Source organism: Clupea harengus, unplaced genomic scaffold, assembly GCF_900700415.2.
Source record: "Clupea harengus unplaced genomic scaffold, Ch_v2.0.2, whole genome shotgun sequence".
Lineage (NCBI taxonomy): Eukaryota > Metazoa > Chordata > Actinopteri > Clupeiformes > Clupeidae > Clupea > Clupea harengus.
The window spans coordinates 15,467-43,355 of record NW_024879873.1 but is presented as its reverse complement, the minus strand read 5'-3'; the positions used below and the strand labels follow the sequence as shown (position 1 = coordinate 43,355).

Sequence of the window (27,889 nt, the reverse complement as noted above, 5' to 3'; positions counted from 1 at the left end):
ATTTAAGATTTAATTCAGATTGTGTTTAGGGCAAGAATGTATCCTTATGCTGTGTTTGCTGATCTCTTTTTTTTTCTAAAATAGTTTTCTATGAAAATATTTGTCCAGGTACAAAGACATTTATTTTTTTTATATATTTTCACACCATCATGTCATATGTGATTTTAAACAGTGTTAGCTTTCATGCAACAAGCTGGGAGAGGTAATTCTTTACAGATGATGCCAATTCACACTGGCCCTTTTTGGTGTAAAATATCCAAAACCTCATTGTGCAGGATGTTTAAAGGCAGGATGTTTACCAGTGTATTTGTCATTCACAGGACTCATGAGGACTTGTAATGGAACTGAGGTGGAGTCTAAGGCACAGATGGACCCACACCTATATCACATCATCAACCTGACCACCGTGTGTCTGACCTGTGTGGCCAACATTCTCCTGAGCATCCCATTGTTGGTGGCCATGAGCCGGTCTCCCTCCCTCCTCTGCAAGTCCCGCTTCCTCTTCCTCTTCCACCTGCTCTGCTGTGACAACCTGCAGCTGGTGATCCTGCTTGCCCAAGCCGCTCTCCTCGCCTCCCACTTCGCCATGTCAGTGACCCATTGTGTGGTCTTCTGGGCCACCAACCAGTTCTTGGGCATGGTGGCTGTCCTCCTTAGAGCCACCCTGTCGGTGGACCGTTGCGTGGCCATCAAGCTGCCCCTGCGCTACGACATGCTGCTAACCCCCAGATGGCAGCGGATGGCAGTGGCGCTCATCTGGGCGGTGTCCCTGCTGGTGAGCGCGGTGGCCCTGTGCATGGTGCTGAGCCGTGTGCAGGTGAACGCTGCACTCCCGCTCTGCATCATTTACATGATGATACCCTGCCTGTCGGACCTTCAGCCCGTGGCCATTTTCAGCATGGTGGTGACCGCCATGGTGCTACCCGTCTGCTTTATCACCATCCTGGGCTGCTTTGTGCTGCTCTGCTGGGACATGCAGGGACAGCTCTGCTCTCAGCGCCGGGCCGGGGTCACGCTGGCCATGCAGGCCGTGCAGATGTTAATCTATGCCGTGGCGCTGAGCAGCAGCTTTGTCCCTGCCGAAGTGCACAGTGAGCAGCTAGACCTGGCCATCAACACCATATACATCGTGGGCATCTCGCTCATTTCACTGGTGTATGGGTACCGCTCTCGGGAGCTGCAGAGCAGACTGCTCAAACGCCCTGTTTGCAGCCAAGTCAGCACCAGCCAGTGATCTTTTCCCACCTTTTATAATCTGCTAAAGCAGGCTTGTCTGCGTGCTCTTTTACAAGAATAAGGGACACCGAATGGGGACACTTAATTCAGACTCCTTGCACTGAGCGGTCATTGAGTATCACCTGAACTGACCATTCCATCAAAGACAAGATCTTCCATCACCTATTTCAATGTCATGTTTTTCTCTCCCCTATTTGGTTTTAAACAAACCCGTGACCTATATTAGAGGGCAGAGAACCAAAACAATAACTTCAGTGTACCTATTCCCTCAACATTTAAAGATGCAATCTGTGATTTGGTTTGCGAAAGGTTGTTGTTATTTGCGCTTAACAGCCAGTTAAATGACATGGTTTTGTGACGAACCTGGCTAATTTAATATAGACCAAGTGGTAAACCTAACAGAAGAGCCCTATGGCTTCATTCTCCTAGCAAAACAAATCCACAGGGCTCTTCAGTTAGGAGGTTTACCATTTACTCTGACTTAACTTAGCCAGGTTCGTCACTAAACCATGATATTGGAATACCCCCCAGAACTGTGTACAAACATCAGAGCTTTTCTTGCAAAAATGCTCTACTGTTTGCAGCTCTGCTACTGCAAACACTGAATGGACAGACCATGGAGAGCAATTTTTTGAATTTGACTAAATGGGTGTGGGATTAGAAAAGCTGACTCTACCTTTAAATGGTTGTAATAGTTTTTCAGTAGCTTTATATTTTCTGCTTTTTTAATTTATCTGTTTTTGTATGAGTTTAGAACATATCAGTCAAGTCAATACATTGTGACATTTATGATAGATACAGGTCAAAGTATTCTTCTAGGCCCCTGTAGAATGTAAATTTTGTGGAAGCATTTCGTTTAGTAATCAGAAGGTTGCTAGTTCGATTCCCTGTCGAAGCGTCCTTGAGCAAGACAGTGAACCCCTAATTGCTCCTGATGTGCAGTGTGCCATCAGTGTAAATGTAAAATGTGTATACATCCTTGTAAGTCGCTTTGGATAAAAGCGTCTGCTAAATGACTAAATGTAAATGTAAATGGAAGCAGAAACAGATTCAAGGTTATGTGCTACACAAAGCAAAGCCTTATTTTTGCCAATGACTAATGTACTTAGTGTAGAGTAATGTACTTCATATTTTGACATTCTCTCACTTTAAAGCATTTAAAGGGAATCATATTTTCATTAGAGCTCTTGCCAGTGATATGTGGAACTCTCCATAAATTAATGTAAATAAACATGCAACTTTAAAAAACAGACCTGCTTCAACTTGGTTACTGCCTGATAATGTAAATAAGGTATGTCTAGACTACTCACACCTTATGACAGTAGTTGGAAATTTGGACCTGAACCTCAAAATTACAAGGAAGATAACAAGGAAGAGCTAAACACAGTTTGATATCGAGTGTTACGTTATAGTAGTTCCTCAGTGTCTTTGGCCTAATGTATAAACCAAAGCATGTAGCAACAGGACACAAGGCAAGCCAGACCTTTATAGTTATCACACCACCAAACTGATATGGTGTGTGCTGTGTAAATACACAAATGAGGAAGTAGTCCCATTTGTTTGATAAACAATATATACCCATCCAACTACACCCAACTCCCTGATCATGAATCACTGATAAGAGCCTGTTTGGTGCTAAATGACGTGAATATCCTTTACACAGTATATTATCAGCCAATGCATTTTATCTTGCCATGTGACTGATGCAAGCAAAGACACAGACAATGGTAACTGCTCAAGTGACAACTATATTTATACCTGAAATAATTCTAACTGCATATGCAGTCAAATACAAAACATTCAGTACTCAAGGGCAAAGGTGTACAAATACAAAGAGGGCAGAATAATATCCAGTACAAATCAGAAAATACAGACACAAGTTCACGCCAGGTTATAGATTACAGTATTTAGAGGCAGGGGCAGGAGATATGGGGGCCTCCCTGAAGCTTACAGACACCCTCTGTCAGGACTCAGGCACAAAGACAAGATCAGCCTTAAAAATACAGAGCTTACTCCCTGAACACACAATGGCAAGCAAAATTGCAGTTTCAAGCGATCAAAATTCAGTAAGAGAAAAAAGTTCTATATCTAATATAATATAACTATCTTCTGTAATTTTATTATGATACTTAAATATGTTTGGAAACATCAGGAATGGTATGAGAGATCTATGGTTGTGTTTAGGATCAACAGGTAGGCTTTCTTTTGTTTCAAAGCAGATGTAGGCACTGTAGGATTTTGGTGCTTGACCTAAATTTCTTTCTGGGTACAATGTCTGATGGCAATGACACAGCTGTGCTTTTCTTTTTAAACATTAACCATCGAGTAAAACTGAGGAGTGTTCCAATGTGGTTCAGTGATACACCTGGAAATGTCAACTTAAAAGTAAGTGGTAAACCTCCTAATAGACGAGCCATATGGCTTTGTTCTCCTAGCAAAACAAAGCCACTGGGCTCTTCTTTTGGGAGGTTTAGTACTTACTCTGAGTTACAGTAACTTTCCCAGGTATGTCACTAAACCACATACTGGGAATCCCCCCCAGGTCATGGCACATATTGTTGGCGCAATGTTATCAAATGAATAGGTGTATATATTGAACCACAATGTATTTCAAGCAGAGCTTCCCATGACATTGACAGCATTTGGTAAACAGTAAATGTGATGAAATGTGATGAAGCCATAAATAACTGATGAGTTTTGAATGGGAATGTCTGTTTTCATTATTTGGAATGATATCATTTGTAAACGGCCTCAGTGCATGGGACAGGTGTAGTGAGTACGGGGAACTAGTGATACTATATACCCCCTGCCCCAGCCACTGAAGATACTGATTCAGCCTATTAGTACAAGCTGGTTTTCTTCATGATGCGAAAGAATTCTTGCTGGTTCACCTCCCCATCTCCATCTCTGTCTGCTTCATCAATCATCTCCTACAAGAAGAAGGAGCCACACAGAGCCAAAATGCAAATGAATAAGCTGAGGCGAAATTATGTAAATCTTTTGCAAACTGATGTGGCACATTCCCAACATTTTCATTTTAGCCAGCCCGTTGATGTTATCTACCTGCAGTTCCTCATCTGTGAGGTTCTCTCCCAGTTCTTTGGCCACTCTCTTGAGGTTGCGAAATGATATTTTACCCGTCTCGTCATCATCAAACAGTCGGAAAGCTTTAAGGATTTCCTCCTTAGAATCCTTCTCAGCCTTAAAAATGGAAACATGTTAAAAAAACTGAAATGTGAGCCTGTAGCCTACTCAAAGAAGCATGCATTTTTAACACAGACCAAAGTCTCACCATTTTCTGAGTCATAACGGAGAGAAAATCATTGAAAGAGATTTTTCCGGTGCCTTCCTTATCCACTTCTGTGATCATCTTCTTGATCTCCTCCTTCTTGGGCTCAAACCCTAGGGCTCTCATGGCCACCTGCCACACAAAACAAACACTTGAAGAATATCCTAAAAAGATAGACTTGCTCAGTGAAATAATCTAATATCTTACCTTCAGTTCCTTTACATCTATATGGCCAGAGCCTTCTGTATCAAAGAGCTCAAAGGCCTCTCTGATCTCCTGCCGCTGTTCCTCGGTAAGTTCAGGTTTGGGGCTAGTTTTCTTACGTGGAGCTACCGCCCCTAGTGATGGCCTTTTGGCACTAGTGGCCTGTGAACAACAAGTTGAGGCAAAGGTAAGATTAGGTAACGAGAGCCATCGATAACTCTGGTGCAATAATTACCATTCCAAAACGTAAAGAGAGTTGTAAAATCCCATATGGTGTCAAGCGTCATAATTAGCGTAATAGAAAGAGATAGGCATTTATGTGCAAAAAAGCAGGTTACACACGACAAATACTGCATAGGAAAAAAGGCATAGTTCTATGAATGTATTGTGTTACGCTTAAATCGTGACAGTGATAAAGGCTAGATATCAGAAGAATGGAGATAATTGGTGATTCCGCGCGGTTGAGATGGAAGGAGAATCAAGTGATGCAGAGGCTGTCCTCTGTTAACGTAATACTTACCATCATGTATCTGGATGACTAACGACGCAAAAGCCAGCTGATCCTCAGCTAGCCAAACTATCAAATCAAAGCGACGTGTCGTTAGTGAATTTGCACGATCAAGCACGACTAGAGTAAGCTAAATAAATGCATTAAATATTTCGAGATGACCAATTTTGTTTACATTCGCTCACGGATTCATCATCATCGACCAAACCGGCCCAGCAGTGATCAGAGTATTTGTTGGTGGTCGGCAAGACTACAACCAGGGAATTTCGGACTGCTACAACACTCCTAACATCGATTGGATAATTGGCACATGTGATGTTAGATTCCGCAATATCATTGGCTGATCTTTGCATCAGGGTGCATATTAGTTCTTCACAAATCATTCTGACCGTTGCAATTAATGCAAGAATACATATTTTTATAGTAGATATTTGCCGTTCTTTAAGCAAGCAAATTATCATTCCTTTTTTTAGTTTTACATGGTAAATAAAACCAACGTATCTCTTAAAATACAAGGGTGCTCAAGCTACACCACGTGTAAATAGAAATACATTAATTATATATTACAAGTTCGTTCATCCTCCAGTTACTGTTTAACAACATTTCCGTTTAGATTACAGCCGTTTACACACATACATTTTTGACAGTGACTAGAAAGGGGCGGGTCCTCTTACCGGTAGGACGGATGATTGGCAAATAACCTGTGGATTGGTCTGAGCTATGGCGTTCTTTTGCGTAACTTTGTATTATTGGCTTTCCTTACTTGTCAACTTGACATCGGCGGTTTTCATTCACCAGTGAGATTATCACCAGCTCATCAGCTGATACAGTCTCATATTTGTATTAAGACTTGTTCGGCTCGTGGTGTTTGCACATTTTTCAAGTGAGTTATAGAATTCAGTATGTAGCCTGTTTGAAAGACCGAAGTGTTATGTTGTGATATTTTTACGAATGGGCCTGCATGTAGTTTCTGCGTTTAGTTAACCATTCCCAAAATCATGAGCAACGCACAGGTCTTCATCCGTATTGAATATGCACTTGAACTAATACATTGTATCTTTTAGGCTCGAGTTTGGATTAAAGGACACTGCTCAGAGGATGGCCACTCGCATTCGACCAGTAAGTTTGGAAAGCAGTCGAGTTGACTTTACTGATGTTTTCTTCTAGGTAGCCTACCATGCTTAGGAGAGCCAACTTGTCAACCCCTTTTTGTACATGCACCAACTATATTTTGTATGGCTATTAGTAGATTAGCGATCTTAAACAAAGTAGTCTTTTGCGTACCTTCACCCAGTAACCTGTGTTCTTACAGTTACAGTGTTCAATATCAGTATTCCTATGTAGACCCTTGGTTTTATTGTTTACAGAGCAGCAAAAGATGTGCTGTCATTGGCGGGTCAGGGTTCCTTGGGAGACACCTGGTGGAGAAGTTGCTGGAGAAAGGGTACACAGTTACAGTGTTCGACATTCGGCAGAGTTATGAACTCCCTGGAGTGGCGTTTCATGTGGGGGACCTTTGCGACAAACAGGTGAGCTTTTGCGCTGCAAGAAAATGACAACTTCTTCCCAGAGACATAGAAACACACAACATATTTGTATCATAAATAAGAGTGATATTCCATTTAATTTTTGGATGCAATGACAGGACATCAAAGGTTCTCTCTCTCTCTCTCTCTCTCTCTAGGCTTTACTTACAGCTTTGCAGGATGTTTCCCTGGTGTTTCACTGTGCATCTCCAGCTCCTGCCAGTGATGACCGTGCATTATTTCAGAAAGTCAATGTTGATGGCACCCGCATTGTCATACAAGCTTGTCAAGAGAGGGGAGTGCAGGTAGGAGGCACTGTATCTCTGGCATTCTTTTATCTTAGTATCACAGTGGAAGAATCTCTATGCACACAGATACTAGTCACAGGAGAGACACATAACAAAGAGGCCTTTGCTAGCACATCTGATTTCACTGATAACAAATTAAGATGGAAAATATCTGTATCTGACTGTTTCAGAAACTGGTTTTGACTAGTAGTGCCAGTGTGGTGTTTGAGGGCACTGACATAAAAGATGGGAAGGAGGAACTTCCATATGCGAAAAAACCCATTGACTACTACACTGAGACCAAGATTCAACAGGAAAAGGTAACAGTTGAATCTTAGATGTGATCAGAGATGTGCCTTTGCAGTTTTTTTTTCTTTTTCAAATAATTCAGAAATATATATATATATATATATATATATATATATATATATATATATATATACACATTTTTCCTGTCTCACAAAGCCAGATTTTCGACCTGGCGTACAATGTATATTAACTTGACCAATGATTTGAAGGGCATTCTTATGTAACTTGAAGGACATTCTTATGTATGCCAGTCAGTCAGTAGAGTGTAAGCAGTCATATGTTTCTTCTTCTGTTGCTCCTCCTCAGCTGGTCCTTGAGGCTTGTGATAAGGATAAAGGCTTCCTCACTGTCGCCATTCGGCCCCATGGCATCTTTGGCCCTCAAGACCCCCAACTCGTGCCCATCTTGGTGGACACAGCTCGCCGCGGAAAGATGAAGTTTATCATTGGGTGGGTAATGATAGTGAAGTACCAGCATCACTGAAACGCTACAGATCTCACTAAATGCTATTGCCAGGAAATGCTTGACATCTCCAGTCCAATGATGCAAAATCTAAAATGTTGGCAGTTAAGAGTGGTCTCATGAAGTGGCATTCTTTAGCTTAGAGGAATCTTTTTCAGTGTTATGAAAACATTACTGAGTTGACCACGGACAATGATAGTGATATATGAATATCACATTCTGTTTCATTAGGATTCATTTTGTAAAAGCTAATCAAAATCAAAATTTCGATATTGTTATCATTTATTTTTTATGTTTTAACCACTAAATTATTAAACTCTGAAAACATGAATTTGGAATCGAAATAATATTCAGTCATAATCATCATAATCATCATCAATGTCATAATCAATCATCACTCTGAACAGGTGCAAAGAATGCAATGGCTTATATTAGCAATAAAAACAGTCTGGCTTTGCTCACATTTGTTGACATATGACATACTGTATGTGTGTGCCTTGGCAGTGATGGCTCTAACCTGGTGGACTTCACCTTTGTGGAGAATGTTGTTCATGGGCACATTCTGGCAGCGGAGCACCTGAAACCAGATTCACCACTTTGTGGCAAGGTCAGAACCAGTTAACTAACTAACAGCTGTCTCTCTCTCTCTTTCTGTCTCTGTCCTTCCTTGATGCATGCACACATTCACTTATTGGGACATTCCATGACACGTCAGCCAAGGGTTCCTACCTCAAATATGAGGGAGACATCCCAAATATTAGTCATTGGGATACTATTTATGTAATTACAGCAAATTACTTTTACAGAAGGGGAGAAGGGTCATAATTGTAATCTTTAAAATTATTTAATAATATATGAAGTATAGGGATAGGTAAAACAAAGATCGGATGCAGTGTATTAGTGAGCTACAGTACGGATGTGTGGAGGAGTACACTTGAACAGAATTTGACCTAACCTGGCGCTCAACGCGAGATCTGGAGGGACAGAAAGTACAGTAGAGTAGGGTAGAGAGGATAGTAAAATGTATATTTTGCTTGCACTTGAGGTATTAAGCAGTGTAATTGAATTGTGAATAATATAACAAATTTCATGATTTTTTTTTTTTATTATTGAAAATAGATACATCATCATCTTCATGTATCACACATTAGATTCTTTTTTTTTTTTTTGAAAATGTTAGAAAATTGGACATTTTTATTCTGGAGCCATCTTTACAGGTCAGTTTCTGCCAGATTAAACTACCTATGGCCTTAACAGATCCTCATACAAGTTTGTTTTACAGCAGGAAGACAAATATTACTGGAATATCCTAAATACTTATTGAGAAAAGGATGTTTCAAATTTGCCCAAAAAATCCCCCTGGGACCTTTTTACGTGTTTTTTTTTTATTTTTAATTTTATTTAATTTAATTATTATTTTTAACTTTTGGGTGCCTGTTCCTGGCAAACATCCCTATGAAGCCTTTTTGAACCCCCTAACTTGCTCTGTAATTTAGGTGAAAAATTGTCAGTTGTAAAATCATAAAAAATTGGTTGCATTGAAATGGAATAGCCCTATTCTCTCTTCCATACACTAGCTCAGGGGTACTCAATAGGCGGACTCCGGTCCGGATCCGGACCCAGACGCAATCAAATTTGGACCAAAGCCAAAATCAACATGCTAATGTAATCATGATCCAAGTGAGTTTTCATTGGTGCATGATTTCGCGCTATACATTTTTATTCCTACTCGATTTGGTTTTTTATCTTCCTTGTCCAATCCAGATCAGGAGCTGTAATAACAACATCACTATGACAACTCACTCACTCAATATTGGCCGCGAGCTCTGTGAGTCACGCAGGTTGTGTGTGTCAATGGCAACAACGCGGGCAGATGAATTTGTGAACAATATCTGTTTCTCAGCAAACGAAAATCATGGCGTGCTCTAAACCCGACAAAAAACTAAAAGTTGATTCCAAAAATTGCGAATTAAACAAAGAGTGGACTGACAAGTATGCATTTCTGCTGCCTGTGGGGAGCACAAAACCGATATGTTTTATCTGTTGCGCTTGTCAAAAGTGGTAACGTGAAACGTCACTATGAAACAAAGCATGCACACTTCGAACCAAATTACCCCCAGAACTCTGAGGTAAGGGCCAGAAACCATCTGCAATCATCATACCAAGCAACATGCAGTGTAATAGTTAGATCAGTCACACAACAAGAGCGTGCATACCTCAACATACTGTTGTGAGTCTGCCTTTTCAACCATGAATATGGTGAAAAACAAATACAGGAGCACACTCACTAATGAACACTTACATCAGTGCCGCCTGGCCTTCACACCTTTTATGCCCAAGTTTAAAGCACAAAAAAGGTGTCACCTTTCACACAAATAAGACCAAACCACATCACCTTTTGTGCATAGTTCGAACGTTTTAGTTGGAGTTATGTTTTTGGATTTTGACCGTCACTGTTCCGGACCCTGGACTGAATGGAAATTTGGCGAGTGGACCTTTTGGGTTTCTAATTGAGTGCCCCTGACCTAGCTCATTCTTTTTCATTGACTTGCTCTCTCTGTCTTTCTATCTCATTCCCAAACAAGTACACACTTTCCTTATCACTCTCTCCTCACATATATTCAAGTCACATGCTCCAACAACCTTTTACCCTGACGGTGACATTTACATTATGCAATGCACAGGTGCTCTCTAGCATTTCTAACATTCACAGTGTCAAAGCATGTTATCTATGAGCGTGGAAGTCATATTATGTTATCACACTGTATCTCTTCATGTGATCTTTTTATCCTCCAGGCCTACCACATCACTAATGATGAGCCTGTGCGCTTCTGGGACTTCATGTCCCAGGTGCTAGTAGGGCTGGGTTATGATGCGCCGCGCTACCACCTACCCTACCAGCTGGTGTACGGCATCGCCCTGCTGCTCTGGCTGGTGGCCCTGCTGCTGCGGCCCCTGGTCCGCATCAAGCCCACCTTCACCCCCATGCGCGTGGCACTGGCTGGCACCCACCACTACTACAGCTGCGCCCGAGCAAAGGAGGACATGGGCTACCGGCCGCCAGTCAGCTTGAAAGAGGGCATCACCCGAACAGTGGAGAGCTACCCACACCTGCGGAAGGGAGTCTAGCCCATGCCGACTGCTTGCGTGTTCAGTTCATTACTCACACGAGTGCCTGGTTGGGTGTCGGTTTAACACAAAAGACTGGTCCAGTTGGCCTAAATGTGTCTACACAGCTGCTATTGTGAGCCACTGTATGTGTTGAGAGTGTTGGATTGGAAATGTATATGTTCTGTTCTGTATGCACTGTATGTGTGATTTAGTGCATTTCAACTGCCACCTAACCTTGTATGATACCTCATCCTCGGGCATGTTGTCATGGGGACCCTGCTATGTGAGTTTTTGGTGCTGTCAACTCTTTCACCTGAGTTGGGTGTGTGCCACTCATAGATGGGCTGACTGCTGTTCAGGAATTCACTTGTTTGTCAAATTGCTGGGACCAACATTCCTTATAACTGAAGAGTAGTGTTGTTGAAATTAATATTTGATCAACAGTTTAATAAATAATTGAAACAGTTCAAAATAACGTCATTTTATGGTCATGGTAAGAATAGCACTTTGGAAGGACTTGCATGTAACCCAGGAACATATTTGACTATTACAAATTATGGTGTTTCCGAAACCTTTCGAGATGCTTTATGCTGTGCTTTCTATATATTTTTAACTTTTTCTCCAGAAATAGTAATTTCAGTAAATTAGTTCTGTTAATTTTTTTTTATCTATAAGTAAAAAGGAAATTCAATCTGTATTTGCATAGAGATGAAAGGTCAAACATATTATGGTATAGTAAGGCGTGCAGTTCAGTACATGCTCCTTTGTCGTCTCATTCAGCATATAATGCATTCTATGGTACATTTCACCCTTTATTCATGAATGTAGCCTTTTAGGTTTGAACATGAATCAAAATGACTGACCTGATACTGAGATAAAGCCGGCTTGGCCCTGCATTGTTGCCATTCCATCCGTTGGTGTGGTGAAAGGGGTGGAGAGATTCCTGAAATTCTCCGAGCAACCATGAGAGCCGAGAGACGGGAGGAACCATCAGACACTGGCAAGTCAGGAAACAGTTGGCAAGGTCACCTTACTGGTTTATACTTTGGCTTCAGGTTGGAAGTATGTCTGTTGGTATCTGTGGGTGATTTGCCAGATTTGCCTTTTCTCAATAAGTTTGATCTGTCAGAGAGTGGCAGTCTTGCCAGTGTGCTAGGCACTTTGAAACTAGTTTTCTGTTCTAGTCTGATTCCATTCATTCAGGTGTGAACCAGATGACTAAGAGCTAACCTAACCCTGACGTTAATGAATATCTCTGGAGGTTGCAACACCGCTTTCTCCACCCAGCTTTTGTTAAAAGGCAGAGCATGCTAAATGTATGCAAGGTATGCTCATTGTTTTTATTGCCAGAGAGATGGGATGGGATGGGCGTTGCATCGCTCGCTGACCCCCTCTGGGCCGTGGGGGGGGCAGCTAGGGTTTTTGGAAAAATATTGCACTTCGTGTTCCTCCTCTGGTTCAGCAGAGTGCAGACAGAGGGTTTAGCAGAGAAAGCATCAATTAACCAAAGAGCTGTTGTTCAGGAGATAGGCTTCTGCCCTTCCCTTAATATCTGTTCCTTGGAATTCCCATCTCTCTCTTTCTGTTCTCATGTGCTTGTAGTAAAACAAAACAGGTCTGTCTAGGCCATGCACCAAAGTGAAACCCCGCCTAAATGCCATGTGGAGTTGATGGCATTTCGGAGGCACCTATTGTGAATGGTGTCTGTGGTGATTACAGTTTTCGATGACCAACCATTAAGATCTGCCTCCCTGTGCAGTGAGCTTGAGGACATGTCTCCCCCAGGAGCCTTTTAAGAGCTGTGTGGCTGTTTGTGCCACACACGCACCATTGGCCGCTCACCTGTCAGCTGTATTTGGACTAATGTGCTTCCTTGCTGAAACAATGGGATAAGAAGTAAACAGAAACTTCCAGTCCACCTGTTTCCATATCTCAGTGTGCACACACACACACACACACACACACACACACCACACACACACACACACACACACCCACACACACACACACACACAAAAGACATACACTCCCACTATGGGTGGCTTGGCCTCCCTGACTGGCTGAGCTTGTCTGTGCCAACGCCCGGACCTGTTCACTCAGGGGAGACACCTGTCAGAGGGTGGAGACTTTCCACTCAGTGACAGAGCACCAGTCCTCTACAACCCTCATTATCTGGGCTTCGCCCATCAGTTGGCTGTTAAGAACGATCCAAAGAGCAGCTGTTGGTCAGGACCTCTACTACAGGTAGGTTGATATATTGCCTTGACAAGATTTATGTAATGAAACGCATGTTATATAAATTCTAGGCGGTATACGAAAGTAGGGGAAAGTGATAATCTTAGGTGTTTAGTGAATAGGCTTCAATGGAATACTCCTCCTGAGTTTGACATATGGTGTATCCACTTCATGGACAGTTTTTTGGTGTTCCATGTCTTACTTTATGACGCGTTGGAACTGTTTGCCAAACATAAAACCATTTGGCTGTCAGTGTGTTTGCTGTTCTTTGTCTCCTGTCCGAAAGACTTCTTGCTCATACTGTATAGTACCACTGTGTTTGCTCTCTCTCTCTCTCTCTCTCTCTCGCTCTCTCTCTCTCTCTCTCTTTCTCTCTCTCTCTCTCATGATGTCTTTATGTGGAAAAAGTTTCTATTTTCTCCACTCAAAGGGTTGTCACCTCAGATTTTGCTGCACAAACTGTAAGCAAAGAATTTCCTGTAGCGCTGAACTGATTTGTGTAATGAAGTGGCGACGCTCCATTGTTTTGCATAAACTCCTAATCTGACTTTTCCCTGTCTGACGGGAATGTTACTGTACTGCACTTTAACCCTCTTGTACTGTCAGGCTTAGTGTTGTGTTTAAAGTCATACAATCATTAGAGAATTGTTGACTGATCAAATTCCAATTTAAAGTTCCATTGAAGCCCATACGAAACCATTTTAAGAGGAAGCGTCTCGATCTATAGCCTGGATAGCAGGATCATCTAACCTGAATACCTTGTGTGTCACTTATCTTTGTAGCTCCTGATAACTGTACCGCTTCAGTGTGTAATGACTTTGTAGGAGTGAGTTACTCGATCCGGTGGTTACTCTTTAACTCTTTTCATAAATAGAGATGACTTGGAAAATGACTGTGTGTGTGTGAGAGTATCCGTTTTGTAGAAAGTGGTAGGACAGGCCTTTCCACATGGCTAAGTGGTGAGATTGAGGAATGCAAGGCGCATTTGGGTAGCTCTGCTTTGTTCAGATTGATGTAAGGTTACCATAAGTCAGTCAATTTAAAGGCATTTAAAATACCATTTCACATCACTGACCTTCACTTATGTAAGCAATTTAGCACTGAATCATGTTTACATTAAGTATGAATTGAGGAGGAAACAACTTTTAAAGCTGGTAAAACACTGTTGGGATGTGTTTTGGTGATGTAGAAACTACAGCCACTTAAGTACGCTATGTTATTTAATCTTTATGTCCAACCTAATTATCTAAATCACATATTCCCCTTTTCTACACAGGTGACACTACTTCAGGAACGTAACACGTGATCTACACACAATGTCTAAGCCTACAAAGGGTAAGCTTACAGTGACAACTCATGACAAAGAATCACTTCTGTCAGGCTGCTTTGTTCTTTTCCAGTTTTAAGATTTAATGCTTCTGGATAGTTGCCACGGTTACATTCCTGCCATATTCAGGGCACATCCACACTGTTGACATAGAGAGAGCTGACACTTGTGACTCATCAGCAGTGTACTAATCTGTACACTGAAACAGATTAGTAAGCATGTGTGATAAGATCTCTTTCATTCTATCAAATGATCAAATATTTTTTTCCATATGTGGCTTTCAAAAGAGGGCGTGAATACATGTTTGTTTGAGAGATAGATATCAAGAAAGAGAGAGAGAAAGAAAGAAAGAAAGAAAGAAAGAAAGAAAGACAAAGAAGGACTGAAAGAGGGCCTGCTGCTTATACCTGTTTTCAGGGTGCGATTTGTTGGGGGGGATGGGGTGGATTTACCCCCCCTCTGGTTTTTACAAAAAACTGTTCAACATGTAACCTAATAGGGCCTACCGTTAACTTGAAAAGAATTAGGCCTATTTATTGCTTGTTTTTTCATGATAAAAAAAAACAAAAAAACATCCCCATCTCTGTTGTTTTGACAAATCGCACCCTGCCTGTTTTAATGGCTGTATTAACAAGTGTGTGTATTTCACTTCAGAAGGGGACAGGAACTCTGTTTTTCAGACGACTAAGGTCCGAACAACTTTTAAGGGAGACAGCAGCTGGATCCAGAGACGCAAAGAAGCCGAGGCCGAGGCCAAGGCTGAGGAGGAGAAGCCATGGTAAGGACCAGCGGAAAGGAGAGGGATGTTAAGTCTACATGTCTGATGTACAGCTCACAATAGTGAATGAGAACATCTCCTGACTTGGTTCATTCTTCTGGTAACGTCCCTTGCAGGATGGCTGAGGTCCGGGCAAAACGTCTAAATGAAGCCCAAACAGAAACCAGTCCGGTCTCTTCACCTGTAAGCAAAGCGCCTGCTCCCAGTGATACCACACAAAGGTAAATGTTCTCCCCGGTACAGCAAAACAACATGTGCAAGACATTTTTACATAACAGACTATCTTTCTCTTTGGTTGCATGCATAACACCAGTATTTGTTTGACTTCCACAGTACAAAAGCACCAACATCAGGATATCTAATCAGGTGAGCCCAAGCCCTTTTTGTGAATATGAAGTGAACTTAATGGAGACTGACCACTGGTTTAGAACTGCTGAACTGAATGGAGACTGGTTTGGAACTGCTGAACTTCATGACGTGCTCTACTTTTACAGAGGGGTTTTCACAAAGACTGACACCAAGCCTGCTTCTTCAACGTCAACCAATGGTTTTAGGTGAGAAACAGACATCACTGGGTCATTAGGTCCAGTGCTCCTCTCGTTAAAGCAATGGTAGTCCTTGCTCACTAGGTGCTCCAGGTCATGTTACACATACCAAGAGCTGCATCTGTCATGATGTAGATGATAAGCTAAATTCAGACAAAGCAGACAAACAGACAACGCCTTAAGTGTTTCAGCAGTTCCAGTTGGTTTGTGATTTAAACCGCTGCATTTCCATCATACAGTGGTCCGACTGCCAGCTTCACTAAGAAGCCGTCTGAGGAATACAAGAAAATGTGAGTGCATTCAATATCTGCATACTATTGTAAGCCACACATTTCAACTCATCATACTTACTGCTTGCTTTCATGGTAACCTGTTTGGTGTTTTCAGAGCCCCTCATACAGTACGAGTCACTACAGAGCCCACGGTCCAGTCTGAGCCTCAGCTCTCCCCGGAGGAAGTAGAGAAACGGTGAGAGAAAGTGGATGGAAAGTAGAGGGGAACCATTTGTGTTAGAATGTTCTTTTTAAATTTAATTTACCTAGATTGATTTTTACAAAGGAATCGTATGCTTGTGTTTCAGCACGGAAGCAGCCAGTGATGTCCTCAAGGCAAATGCTGGCCGGCAGCGGTCTTACGTCCTCTCAGCAGCCAAGAAATATGAGTACGTTTCAGACAAAGCCAAAAGTACAGTAACACTCTTTGCTGCTTACAGGGGAGATGAATCCCCAGCACATCTATCCCCAATCTGTCAGACAGATAACAATGTAGAAGTGCAGTACAATATAACTCACATGCTGTACAGCCTTTAAGACGAAGATGGGACTTTAGGCATATCCAGTACCCAGCTAACTGAGTTACGAACAGTGAATGAGTTTCCAAGAGCACACTTCCATTGGAAGTAGTATGCTGTACAAGACATGAATGGCATTTCCCATTATTTCTGTTGTCCTGCTTTTTCCCCCAAAAAATCTGTATTTCCACATTCTGTTCAAATAGATCCACAAGCACACCAGAAACTCCTCCAGTGAGCAGTACATTTGTGGCTAAAAGGTAGAGAATCGAATCTATCCATTCTTGTGTGTGTGGGTGTGGGTGTGGGTGTGGGTGTGGGTGTGTGAGGGTGGGTTCTGTCGAGTGCCTGTGTTGTCCTGGTGTGGTTGTTCTATCTGCACCTTAGTAATAACATTCTGCATTGCCTTTTTAGTCCATGTGGAAATAAATGACTACAATGTGGTATGAACTTTGGCAGGGTGGTGATCAGCGATGATGAGGACACTACACCTGCTGAGACTCCAAAAGAGCCCGTCTCAACATCTCCCGTCCCTGCTCCTGTCACACAGGCCAGGTGAGACAGACAGACAGACAGACAGACAGACAGACAGACAGACAGATAGACAGACAGACAGACAGACAGACAGACAGACAGACAGACAGACAGACAGACAGACAGACAGACAGACAGACAGACAGACAGACAGACAGACAGACAGACAGACAGACAGACAGACAGACAGACAGACAGACAGACAGACAGACAGACAGACAGACAGACTCACACCCAACCTTCCCACGTGTGCCACTGCTCTGAACCCTTCTCACGTGACTTGTGCAGAGAATGGTGCAACCATATGTCCGTTTGTGTGTGTCATCAGTGTAGAGACGAGGGTGGATAAACCCATCACCCCAGTTCAGAAAGAGGTACCCCCAGTGGCAGTGACCCCTGTTGTGACCCCCAAGTCTGTACCCCAAGAGAGTGTTCCTGAGCCCTACAGCCCTGCTAAACAGAGGTTAAATGATTAACATTACATACAAACAACATACAAAATATTACATACATTGCAATGTTTTAATGCATTTTTTTTGTGTAACTATTTAATGACTGGCTCATTTGTCTGTCCTCAGTGCTGGCACTCTGAGCGCTTTGTCAGACACCCTCATATCTTTCAACACAGAAACTACCAGGTAAAACTTGAACAAACGTAACGACACACCCACTGCTGAAAACAAAAGCATAATTCAAGGAACAAGGAAGAAAGTTTCCTCTGCACAAGTTTAAGCCTCATTTTTCATTCCACATCTTCAACAGACCAGAAGAAAGGAAAGAAGCAGTTCCCGTGGCTGATTACGGCTCCAGTTCTGTTAAAGACAGGTACTCTCAGCACACATCACTCAGCACTTCCTCAGTATTCACTGTCAGCTGCCATACTGTGTGTCTGTACACCTCCCATAACCGCAGCCACAAGGCAAAGACAGAGGATGTTTCTGCAGATGTCCCAGACCCCAGTCCTGTCATAGAAAGGCACCTTGAATTGATATTACTCAGACTTGTCTAATGGTTCCCACTACCAGTCGCGCATATGTTTTCTTACAGTTCACCGTCCGTGCTTCCATGTTAATAAAATGAGGGCTTTTCCCTTTACAGCATAAAACACATGCAGCCTGTATTGGTTGAAGAGACACAGACAGTAGAAAACAGGTCTGCATTCAGGGTTAAAACCAAGTAAACCTTTTTAAACAATGACTTTACCGTTTACCAAGTCTTTGTATTTGTGATTTCATTCCTTAACTTTATACAGTTTCTTTTTTATGATTTGTCCTGATTTGCTTCATTTCGCAGTGTTGATCCTGAACCCATCCCTGAACAAAGTAATGACCTTCATAATGATGACCTCTTTACCCTTGCTCAAAGGTTTGTATGAGAGAGTAATGTTCTTGCTGGAAATGTTTGGCCTGAGTATTGTCTTTGTACATAGCATTTACTTGCATGGTTTTCCATGGATTGTTACTGTCATTTTTAGTTATGTCTTCCTGACTACGAGACACCCACTCCTTAGGCGGCCACATGGTGGCACTGTCTCTCCTCTTAGTGAACTTAAATCCGGAGACACCTACTTCTATTCTTCAATAAAAACTAAATTGTCAGTAGCTATTAGTGAGGGACAGCAGAGATTATGTGTCTCCCATCATTTCTCTACACCTGTATAACTCTTTTGTGACGCTACCTGTTTTTGCCAGTGGAGAAGAGGAGCCAGTGGACCCTGCTCCCCGCAGCCCCCCATCTTGGAGTCAGGACCTCCTGTCAGGGCCTGAGGAGTAAGAGATCCTCTAGACAAGATTCACTGATGCTCACAGATAATGAAAGAGTCAAATGTAATGGAAATATAATAATGGACCTCCTTTCCTCAGCTCTTTCGTCCCGCCACAGAAGACCACTGGAGCACTCAATCTGCTTGCTGATGATGTCATCCCAATTGATACATCTGCCACTAGGTGAGAGGGATGAGAGATTTTGCATACATTTTCCAGGTTATCTTTTGTTTACCAATATCTTAATGCATTTCGACCCATCTCTCATGGTTTTTACTCTCCCTCTCTCTCTAGCATAAGCACTGACTATCGCTTCAGAAATGTGGACGACTCAAAGGAGGAGCCTCTAGTGGACACTTGGAGGTATGATAAATATGTGCAGCTTTTCCACTTCATGGCTGATGCAGACAGAGCAAGTGGTTCTCATTTACTTTGTGATTGATCAGTTCCTCAGAAAGCATCCTCATAATGACTAACCCTACTATCATTACTGAGGATGGGTATGACAGTGTGCTATTTTTGTTACATGTGAAGGTGTTTAGCCGTAATCCTGTGCATGGACTTTTCAAAAACTGGAAATAGCTTCACTGAGGAGTTACAGTGGGCAAAAATTGAATTTGATTTCATTTTGGACAATGTTTAAAGTTAGTTAAGGACACTAAAACAGAAATAAATATCTCACAAGGCTGTGAGTTATTTATATCTATTATACTGTAAAACAACAGTGAAAACCAACTGAAACCAACATTGCTGTTTTTCATGCAGAAGACACCCTTATGCAGAGGACACCCTTGATAGCTCTGATCCCCAGATCGCAAAACCAATCACCACTTCTGTCATTAAGAACAGGTAAAGCTCCACATGCTGCAGCACAGCTTTACATGACAGTACAAAACTGACGCAACAACTAGCCTAGTTCCTGTATTGTTTCAACTGCTTCAGCTAAGGCTGTCTATTGATGGCTGTATAGATATCTGACATCTACATGTGAAAAGAGTGAAATTGTTTCTTATTTTTTAGCTCCACCGATCCATTTGATCCTATTCCGATAGAGACCACATCCATGAAGAGGTAAATATGTTGTCTTAGAGGTGACACTTTACAGGGACAGACAAGATGGATAGATAGATGGATACTTTATTTATCCCGAGGGAAATTTAGGACATCCAGTAGCTTATACAACACACAACTAGTAATGAGACATACTAAACAATAATTTAAAACTAGGTTGCAAAAGGCAGACAAAAGTGAGATATAAAGTCTGTGCAAAAGGCTAATATAACCAGTACAAGGAAAACAAATGACCTGTGCAAATATTGTGACTTCAGTAATGACACACGTTGTTCTAATTGTAGTCCTGTGGAGCTATTTGATCCTCTCGTACTTGGCTCAATAACCAGGTAAGAAACGTTGTTCACCTTATTAACATAAGCACCCTACCTTGTTCTGTAACGCATACAATATTCTAAATACGGCTACTGGTAGTACTGTGACTGATGTATTTGAACTATAATTATATTGTGGCCAGTAGGCTGACTGTTACCATTATCTCCATAAATACATGGACTGATTCACTGTTATCATGTGACAACTCCACAGTTCCGCAGATCCTGTCTCTCCTCTAAGTCCTAAGAATGAATACAACAGCCTTTATGACAGGTGAGGCCTGTCTAGTCACTGCATCCATTTCATTAGGGATTCTTTTGATACTTGATACATGACTATAGGCTGCTTGCTAATCTATTTTTGTTTCCTGCTGTGCCAAATTAAAGTATGCCCCCTAGTGCACTGGTGAGCCTTGCTGACGACATCATCCCCATCGACACAAACAGCACAAGGTATATTAAGAACAGCAAACTCAAAGCAGTCCTCTTCCTCCTGTCACACAGACAGCCACACAGTCCCAACAGTGTGTATAATTATATTCCTTCCTCCCTCTCACAGACTCATTACTAACAGATCTTGGGAACGCTTTGACACCCCAATTCAGGACACCCCCAGCTCATACAAAAGGTAGGAAAGCAAACAAAGTAGGTTGATGGAAAGATCATATCGGAACTTTTTGGCCTATCACATGTTCTGGTTCAGGCACTGGGCTCTGTAAAGCGCCTTGACAATTTAATTGTTTTGGCGCTATATAAATATAATTGAATTTAATGGAATTGAATGTTCTGTGTGTTACATGCACCTGTTTGTGTGTGTCCCAGTGAGGAGAAGGAACCTGCCAGAGATGCTGATGAGCAGGAGACTGTCATTAAATTTGAGAAGAAGTGAGTATTACGGTCTTCTGATAATCTCCTATGGATTCATTGAAAATTGAGAAATCAATCCATTTGTTAGTATGGTTGAAAGAGAGGTGCTGCAAGGCGCTCTATGGCAACATCATATCAACTCCACTTTGTTGTGTTGCCAGTCGGCCACAGTGGGCTGTGGGGGTTTAAAGCTAGTGAGGTACAAACACAATTCAAATTTAACATCACTTGTGTTTCACAGATTTCTATTAAGAAACCGTCCACAATTTACCATTAAACAAACTCGGCATTCACAGCTAAAATCTCTTTGTAGTAGTTTCTCAGGCCTGAACTGGTTTTGTTTACCCTCATATTGCTCATTTCTTTGAATAATGTATGAAATATGTTTAGGTCCTCAGAAAATGATTCCCCGTGGGATAGATGGACCTCCCCCACTGTTTACACTACTAGGACAACAGAGGAGAGGTATGCACCATTGTTACATCATATGCTCACGCATATTCTAACAGTGTTTTGAATATTTAGATCTGTTTGTCAACAAAGTAAATGTCAGTTACCACCACCACAATTGTCCGGTATGCCCCAATAAATAAATAAATAGCATTACATATCTGCTATATCTTTTGCGAATGTTATATTTCTGACAATGTCACTCAATGTCAATATCAAAGTCTTTATTCACTGAAAGGGCAACAAACTTGTTCAACCACAGTCAGTGTGGTTTCAGTATTAAGGTTTTATTTCCCTACCAGTGAACAGGTAAACTCATGTTGCTCATGATACTCCTTATCACACTCTTAAACTGCTTACACACAAAAACATTTACATATCACACAAACAGAAAAATCCCACACCAAATCTACAAAACCATGTGCTGATTCTCAGCCTTTGACTCAGTTTTTAACTTCATAAAACAATTTTGCAAGACATTATACACATAGTTCACTTTCTAATACACAATGATCAGCCCTTGAACACTTGTCTGCCTTTTAAAGGCTCTGCCCTTCAAAATGCAAGACATATGTACTAAATTCCAAAAGAGGGCATTGAGTTGCTGTGACAAGACCCAAATAGGAAGCTGGGTACGGTCACACACTCTCTGGATTTCTGTGGTAACTAAATATATTTCAGTTTGCTGTAATGAACCTTTTTTCAGGCAAACTATATTTTATATTTGGTACATTACTGTAGCACTAAAAATGATATAGGGCACTGTATGAGCAACTGATAATGTATTGAAATATTTGAAAGTACTCCATCATACTTTAATAATGTATTCAGTCTATTGTAACCGGTTTAGTCAGATTGTAACACTGTAAATGCAAAAGACTTTAGCCTAACAAGGAGATGTATCATACAATATAATACAATATTCTAAATACGGCTACTGCTAGTACTGTTACTGATTTATTTGAACCATAATTATATTGCGACCAGTAGGTTGACTGTTGCCATTATCTCCATAAATACATGGACTGATTCACTGTTATCATGTGACAACTCCACAGTTCCGCAGATCCTGTCTCTCCTCCAAGTCCTAAGAATGAATACAACAGCCTTTATGACAGGTGAGGCCTGTCTAGTCACTGCATCCATTTCATTAGGGATTCTTTTGATACTTGATACATGTATGTAAATGACTATAGGTTAGTCAGATTGTAACACTGTAAATGCAAAATACTTTAACCTAACAGGAGATTTATCATACTAGTGTGTAGTTAGTGCTTGAAGTCTAACCAAATGATTAGTTGTGTTTACAATTTGACACAAAAGTTATGAAAAGGGATTATTGAGTGGTCGAGCTGGCCGTGGTCCTGATATGCCCATAGCAGAGATCACGTGTGAGCGAGTGACACCCCTATGGATAAGGGGTATTGTGAGCCTAGAGCTACTACTGAAAATGAGGAGACTGGGGAGGAGGTGGGATACTCCAAAACATAGTTTGAATGCAGTGTTTCATTTCATAGGGGATTTGTGGTGTTCTGCATTTTGTATGTGAGGTTTTGTGAATTGTGGGTAGAGTTTTGAAAAAATTAGACCTAGTTTTTAGAAAATGTGTATAAGCAGTTGTAAAACTGTATTATTGCTGTTGCTTTGAGTTGGCCAGTGTTACTGCTGTCACAGTATGAGCTCAATTAGGTCTGGGTTGTCTTTCCAGTTCACTAAACTGAAACCAGTATAAAACAGGGCCAGAGTGACCAGTGTCCCTTATATTGGAATTCCAGTTCTTTTGATTGGTGTTGATTGTGTCAGTGAGGGATTGTCTTCCTCTTGGAATACCAATTAATTTGTCCTATTTCCGGAGTGTTTCTGTGTCTACCTAAGGGTCAAGGCGTTCACACTCCCCAACTTTTCATATCTATGGTTAGAAACATACAGATATACTATTTTGAGAAACAAGAAGACAGTATGTGTCAATACCAAAAATGTAATGCTCATGTTCCTCAAACCAGCATTCATTAATGTGTTGCATGTAACATGTCTTACTGTCTACCTGTCAAATAACTTCACTTCATCACTTTTGTGATTTATTTTTAGCCTGCTTGACACTACGGAGCAGGAAGGCACATCATCAGACCCAGAGTCAAAAAAGTAAGTACCTGAGAGGAATGCAGAGAAATGTTTGAATACTATGGTCCTGCTCCTACGGTCAAATATTTGCAGCCTTGATCACATACTTTCCTTCACAGGGGTTTTGTGCTCTTGAAGGAATATGTCGATGAAACAAACGAATCCAACCAGTCTTCAGGACTTGACAGCAGCCCCAGATCCCATCTCAGGTAACATATAGTTTCATATAGTTTATACTACAGTATGGTGTGCCATGCTGGATTATTCCATCAATAATTGGATTATTGGAATAATCATTTTTAACCTGGCGAACTTTTTTCAGTGACATGTCTGCCTGCTCATACTGCGGAGAGCTTGTGGGCAGCGATGCGAGGATCTCTATTGAACATCTCAACATCTCCTGCCATCCATCATGCTTCAAGGTAACCTACCAAGCATTTAAAAGGAAACTGAACAAAGTGTTCATTTTGTAAGACACTTAAAGGATTTCTTTTGTTTCCTCAATAGTGTGGCATATGCAGCAGGGAGATGGGAGACTTGCTCTGCAGCATGTTTTTGCACAATGGGACGGTGCACTGCGAGAGCTGCTATTCAAATGTGATTTGATGCAGATGACTGGTCCAGCAGTCCCCCCAAAAGACATTACCCACAATTCCGACAGGACTCGTACAGAAACCTGTCCACATGATCTGATGCAGTTGAGTGGTTTCTCATACTGTTACACAGTCAAAACATCACATTGCAAGAAATATGCAGTCGTGCTCTGGAAGCCCCTCTACATAGTCTGAATGAAGGTAACAGATCCTTATGGGACAAAGCTCTTCTACTCCCATACTAGTAGAGAAATAATGTTGAAATAATACTGTAATCTGACAGCGTGGCATAAAAGGTGAAATGAAGGATCTATCTATATATATATATATATATGTGTGTATGCTTGATTTATTGGGTGTGTATCTGCAACATCAACTTATCAAGGCTTTGGAAAAATATATTACTGCATAGAGGTGAGGTTTTATTTGTTACAAGAACATGAGCTCTGAATTAATCGTATCCTCCACTGCCTTGTGTCTTCTGTTCTGTTTGTTCTACCTTTGTTTTCATTGTCTGAAGAAACTCAATAAACCTTGAATGATTATTTGAAGGGTATGGTGAAGAAATACAAAACATGACCCCATTAAATATGTGAGAATATGACATTAAGGGAAGAGCCCGCGATTCTAATTCCATACACTTTTTTTTGTCAAATTCAGCAAATCACTGTCCTCTAGCTGTGCGTTCAGTGTTTGCACTCAAAAAACTCCAATGTTCATACACAAGTCCTTGCTCTGTAAATGGGAAACGTAGTAGCTCGGACTGAGCCATAGACAATCCCTGTCAACCAAAACAGTGCTTCTGGAGCAGTGGAGTGTGACTACCTTTAAAATAGTAAAAATGCATTATAGTCCTTAAAGAGACTATTCGTGTTAGGTGAAAATTCACTCAAGTTATCTCAGGACTCCGGAGTTGTAGATCAGTATATTTATTCAGTAACAAATGCAATCGGGCTCACTCACAGCACAAGGAAGGAACATCGCACAGAGTTTATATAGTTAAGATTGATCTAACTCTGACGCCATAAATGTTTCTAACGCCAGCAGGAATAGTCACGCTCGACTAAAAGTCCCTTTGTGTCATCCCAACTGCGCTTTCTGAAATGCAAAGATTTCCGTTTTACACAGGGTCGCACAAGCACACTTCGACCCTTCTTATCACCTCTGAGCTCACCCAAACATAGACAAGAGGTTCCCTCACTTACGCATGTAGGTCTTACACATACGCAGACTAAGTGGCGTCAGCACCTAATAATCTAAGTTACACATACACAGAAACACAGAAAAGCCATGTTCCTGCTTATATAAGCACATGATTCATACAAGGTAATTATTAATACAAGGCACTTGATTAATACATTCTTAAGTCATGAACAGTGTTTCTAAATGAATTCAGAATGCTTTTTTTTGCAAAACCAGATGGAATCCTCACATTTTTAAAACTATTAATATGGCAATATAGGCTATTAAAAAGTTAGTCTATACTTACATCCAATCAGGACAATGACCTGCCAATTATATTAAATAATGTGACCAAACCAAGTCAGTGTGCCAGTATGGGAGGCTTTCGATTAGTATGACCTAGCCTGACTAAAATCCCTGTTGATCAGCTCCATATTAAAGTCCCTAAATGTTTTTAAGTCAATAATTTGGAATGAAATGTATAATTTGAATACAAATTATTAAAGGCTTGCTGTAACTTTGCCATTGAAATGGACTTGGATGGATTTACATTGTAATTACTGTTCCATATCTTCAACACAACCAGCAGAAATACATGGACAACTCCTGAACTCTGGTTGCATTTAATGTGTCCATGAAGAACTCCGATCAGATAAAAGACTGGATATTTTATGTATGAAACGTCAGTTTCCTTTTGTGCATTTTTACTAGCTAGCCCAAATCTCTAGCCTGACGATGTCATACTCATAATTCTAGTCAGAATATGAGTCTGATACTGCTCTATTGGGCTGTGATTATGGGGCGTGTTTCAACCGAACCAGCAAAAAAATGCCTCTTCGCTCAATTGGATATACCTAGAACCAATCAGAGCAACGTAGTATGACCATAACGTCGACCATCGGGGCCAGCTGATACATTAAACTTTCACCGGATCCCGTAGGAAGGACGGCAAAAACATCTTTCCGATCGACAAATGCCTTGATCGCGTTTCTCTGTTCCTCTTTCAAAATGAATGTGCTGTCAATGTCTTCTAAAACAGACTTGAATCTCCACATTTCAGATCTCCAGCGGCAGTCATGTTTGTTAAAAACGAATTCAACCCAAACGCTTTGGTGACGTGGTTGATTACGTTACGGTTGATCATCTGCTCATCATCGTATAAAGCCCGCCCTGACAATTTGATTGGTCTGGTAAAGTTTTTGTCGGCATATTTTCTCCCCAACGAGCAATGCCAGACCGAACTTCCAGACCTCAAATGTTGTGGGCGGGGCTAAATTAATCTGGTACCCAGGCTACCCAATCTCAAGACAGCCAGTATTTAGATTCCAGGGCAAACACAGGAAGAAATACAAAACATGCTATGCTATGCTATGCTACAGAGATGGTTAGAGGAAATGGGCACAATATTCTATTGAGTAATGCAACATGCCATCAATCAATCAATCAGTTTGTTTATTTGATGAAGAGGGACAGTGTACATTCATGAACATTAAGATGTAAATGCACCCAATTGTAGCCAAAAGGCTAGTTTCCATTGGCAGTCCCCCTGCCAGAGTGAAAAAGGCTATACAACCTAAAAAGGCATTAACGTATATATCAAACATAAATCAAAATCAGACAATAAATAAAAAATAAAATAAAACATAAATAAAATTACATACACACAATGTGATTTGAGTGCAGGGAAGTGAATAGGAATCAGACATTCAACAAAAATAAGAATATGAATAGGAATCAAACAAACAAAATAAAAATAAAACAGTCCAGCCTCCTTGCGTTCTCTCCTCCCCGACTGTCTCCAGACCATCCAGTTAGGAGTTGGGGGGCTCCACCTCCCGCTCCGCCGGTAGTCCACTACAAGCTCCTTGGTCTCTCCGACGCTGAGCTGGAGGCGATCGGTGCCACACACATCTGCACTCCATGTTGTCAAATGTTTTATTCACACTCTCAAGATTAAAATAAATAAAAACCCTAATAAGACCCAAGTCCAGCCAATATAATTGATATTCTATGATTCAAAGCAAAAATGGAAACAATTGAATTATTTTGAAAGTACGTTAAAAAAAAAAAAAAAAAAAAAAAGCCTACCCCAGCTCCTCTCACTCACAGAAGTTACCAAAAATGTGGCCAAGCTTACAGAGGATAAAAGCAACAAGTAACTTGATTTATGACTAAGATATTTGACTGTTAGTGTCTAATTTGATATTCATATGTAACACTGAAGACAGTATGCAACAACTTGGCATTTTTGAAGCACGTTTTTAAATAGACAAGCACTTGCTTCATCTTGAAATAGAGTTTCGTGGTATAGTCATGTGAAGGAGTTAAACACAAACGTTCTTCCACCTAGCATCCTGGGCTATGCACTAGTGTTCTGTGTCTGGGTC

General features: G+C 41.2%; 4 protein-coding genes across 6 annotated transcripts; 3 read left to right on the top strand and 1 right to left on the bottom strand.

Annotated features, from left to right (window-relative positions):
* The first annotated feature begins 325 nt into the window (after positions 1-325).
* LOC122130589 (beta-3 adrenergic receptor-like) lies at positions 326-1,234 on the top strand. The gene has a single exon (XM_042705319.1). It carries the CDS (start codon positions 326-328, stop codon positions 1,232-1,234), a length of 909 nt encoding a protein of 302 aa, XP_042561253.1.
* Positions 1,235-2,964: 1,730 nt separating this feature from the next.
* Positions 2,965-5,510, bottom strand: cetn2 (centrin, EF-hand protein, 2). 2 transcript variants are annotated; one of them, XM_042705313.1, is made up of 6 exons: positions 5,413-5,505; positions 5,250-5,306; positions 4,733-4,891; positions 4,529-4,657; positions 4,300-4,437; positions 2,965-4,166 (listed from the first exon to the last, which is right to left on the bottom strand). In XM_042705313.1, the coding sequence occupies exons 2-6, from the start codon at positions 5,253-5,255 to the stop codon at positions 4,077-4,079; spliced, it is 522 nt and encodes a 173-aa protein (XP_042561247.1). In that variant the 5' UTR covers positions 5,256-5,306; positions 5,413-5,505; the 3' UTR covers positions 2,965-4,076. The 2 variants fall into 2 exon arrangements, with proteins under 2 accessions (XP_042561247.1, XP_042561246.1); XM_042705312.1 differs by having other exon boundaries at positions 5,250-5,510.
* A 473-nt stretch (positions 5,511-5,983) lies between these two features.
* nsdhl (NAD(P) dependent steroid dehydrogenase-like) lies at positions 5,984-11,404 on the top strand. Its single transcript, XM_042705311.1, has 8 exons — positions 5,984-6,120; positions 6,302-6,356; positions 6,605-6,766; positions 6,922-7,068; positions 7,242-7,370; positions 7,666-7,808; positions 8,326-8,428; positions 10,618-11,404. Exons 2-8 carry the CDS (start codon positions 6,336-6,338, stop codon positions 10,948-10,950), a joined length of 1,038 nt encoding a protein of 345 aa, XP_042561245.1. The 5' UTR covers positions 5,984-6,120; positions 6,302-6,335; the 3' UTR covers positions 10,951-11,404.
* A 1,599-nt stretch (positions 11,405-13,003) lies between these two features.
* LOC122130583 (zinc finger protein 185-like) lies at positions 13,004-24,865 on the top strand. Of its 2 annotated transcripts, XM_042705309.1 has the most exons (31): positions 13,004-13,176; positions 14,444-14,502; positions 15,149-15,272; positions 15,389-15,493; positions 15,606-15,638; positions 15,767-15,826; positions 16,057-16,107; positions 16,205-16,285; positions 16,398-16,478; positions 16,814-16,867; positions 17,067-17,162; positions 17,470-17,604; positions 17,720-17,779; positions 17,904-17,966; positions 18,435-18,506; positions 18,833-18,910; positions 19,004-19,087; positions 19,199-19,267; positions 19,670-19,753; positions 19,925-19,975; positions 20,260-20,304; positions 20,504-20,563; positions 20,677-20,742; positions 20,849-20,917; positions 21,112-21,174; positions 21,547-21,621; positions 22,665-22,724; positions 23,695-23,748; positions 23,847-23,936; positions 24,050-24,149; positions 24,235-24,865. In XM_042705309.1, the coding sequence occupies exons 2-31, from the start codon at positions 14,484-14,486 to the stop codon at positions 24,331-24,333; spliced, it is 2,181 nt and encodes a 726-aa protein (XP_042561243.1). In that variant the 5' UTR covers positions 13,004-13,176; positions 14,444-14,483; the 3' UTR covers positions 24,334-24,865. The 2 variants fall into 2 exon arrangements, with proteins under 2 accessions (XP_042561243.1, XP_042561244.1); XM_042705310.1 differs by lacking the exons at positions 20,504-20,563; positions 20,677-20,742; positions 20,849-20,917; positions 21,112-21,174; positions 21,547-21,621.
* The last annotated feature ends 3,024 nt before the right edge of the window (positions 24,866-27,889 follow it).

What these genes read in the sequence shown, in the direction of transcription:
- nsdhl (XM_042705311.1), top strand. Translation starts at nt 6,336, where the DNA reads ATGGCCACTCGCATTCGACCA. An exon ending in AAGATGAAGTTTATCATTGG is followed by an intron (nt 7,809 to 8,325) that starts GTGGGTAATGAT and finishes GTGCCTTGGCAG; the next exon opens with TGATGGCTCTAACCTGGTGG. An exon ending in ATTCACCACTTTGTGGCAAG is followed by an intron (nt 8,429 to 10,617) that starts GTCAGAACCAGT and finishes TTTATCCTCCAG; the next exon opens with GCCTACCACATCACTAATGA.
- LOC122130589 (XM_042705319.1), top strand. Translation starts at nt 326, where the DNA reads ATGAGGACTTGTAATGGAACTGAGGTGGAGTCTAAGGCACAGATGGAC.
- cetn2 (XM_042705312.1), bottom strand. An exon ending in TAGATGTAAAGGAACTGAAG is followed by an intron (nt 4,658 to 4,732) that starts GTAAGATATTAG and finishes TTTGTGTGGCAG; the next exon opens with GTGGCCATGAGAGCCCTAGG. An exon ending in CCGTTATGACTCAGAAAATG is followed by an intron (nt 4,438 to 4,528) that starts GTGAGACTTTGG and finishes TCCATTTTTAAG; the next exon opens with GCTGAGAAGGATTCTAAGGA.
- LOC122130583 (XM_042705309.1), top strand. An exon ending in CCGGAGGAAGTAGAGAAACG is followed by an intron (nt 16,286 to 16,397) that starts GTGAGAGAAAGT and finishes CTTGTGTTTCAG; the next exon opens with CACGGAAGCAGCCAGTGATG. An exon ending in ACCCCCAGCTCATACAAAAG is followed by an intron (nt 20,918 to 21,111) that starts GTAGGAAAGCAA and finishes TGTGTGTCCCAG; the next exon opens with TGAGGAGAAGGAACCTGCCA.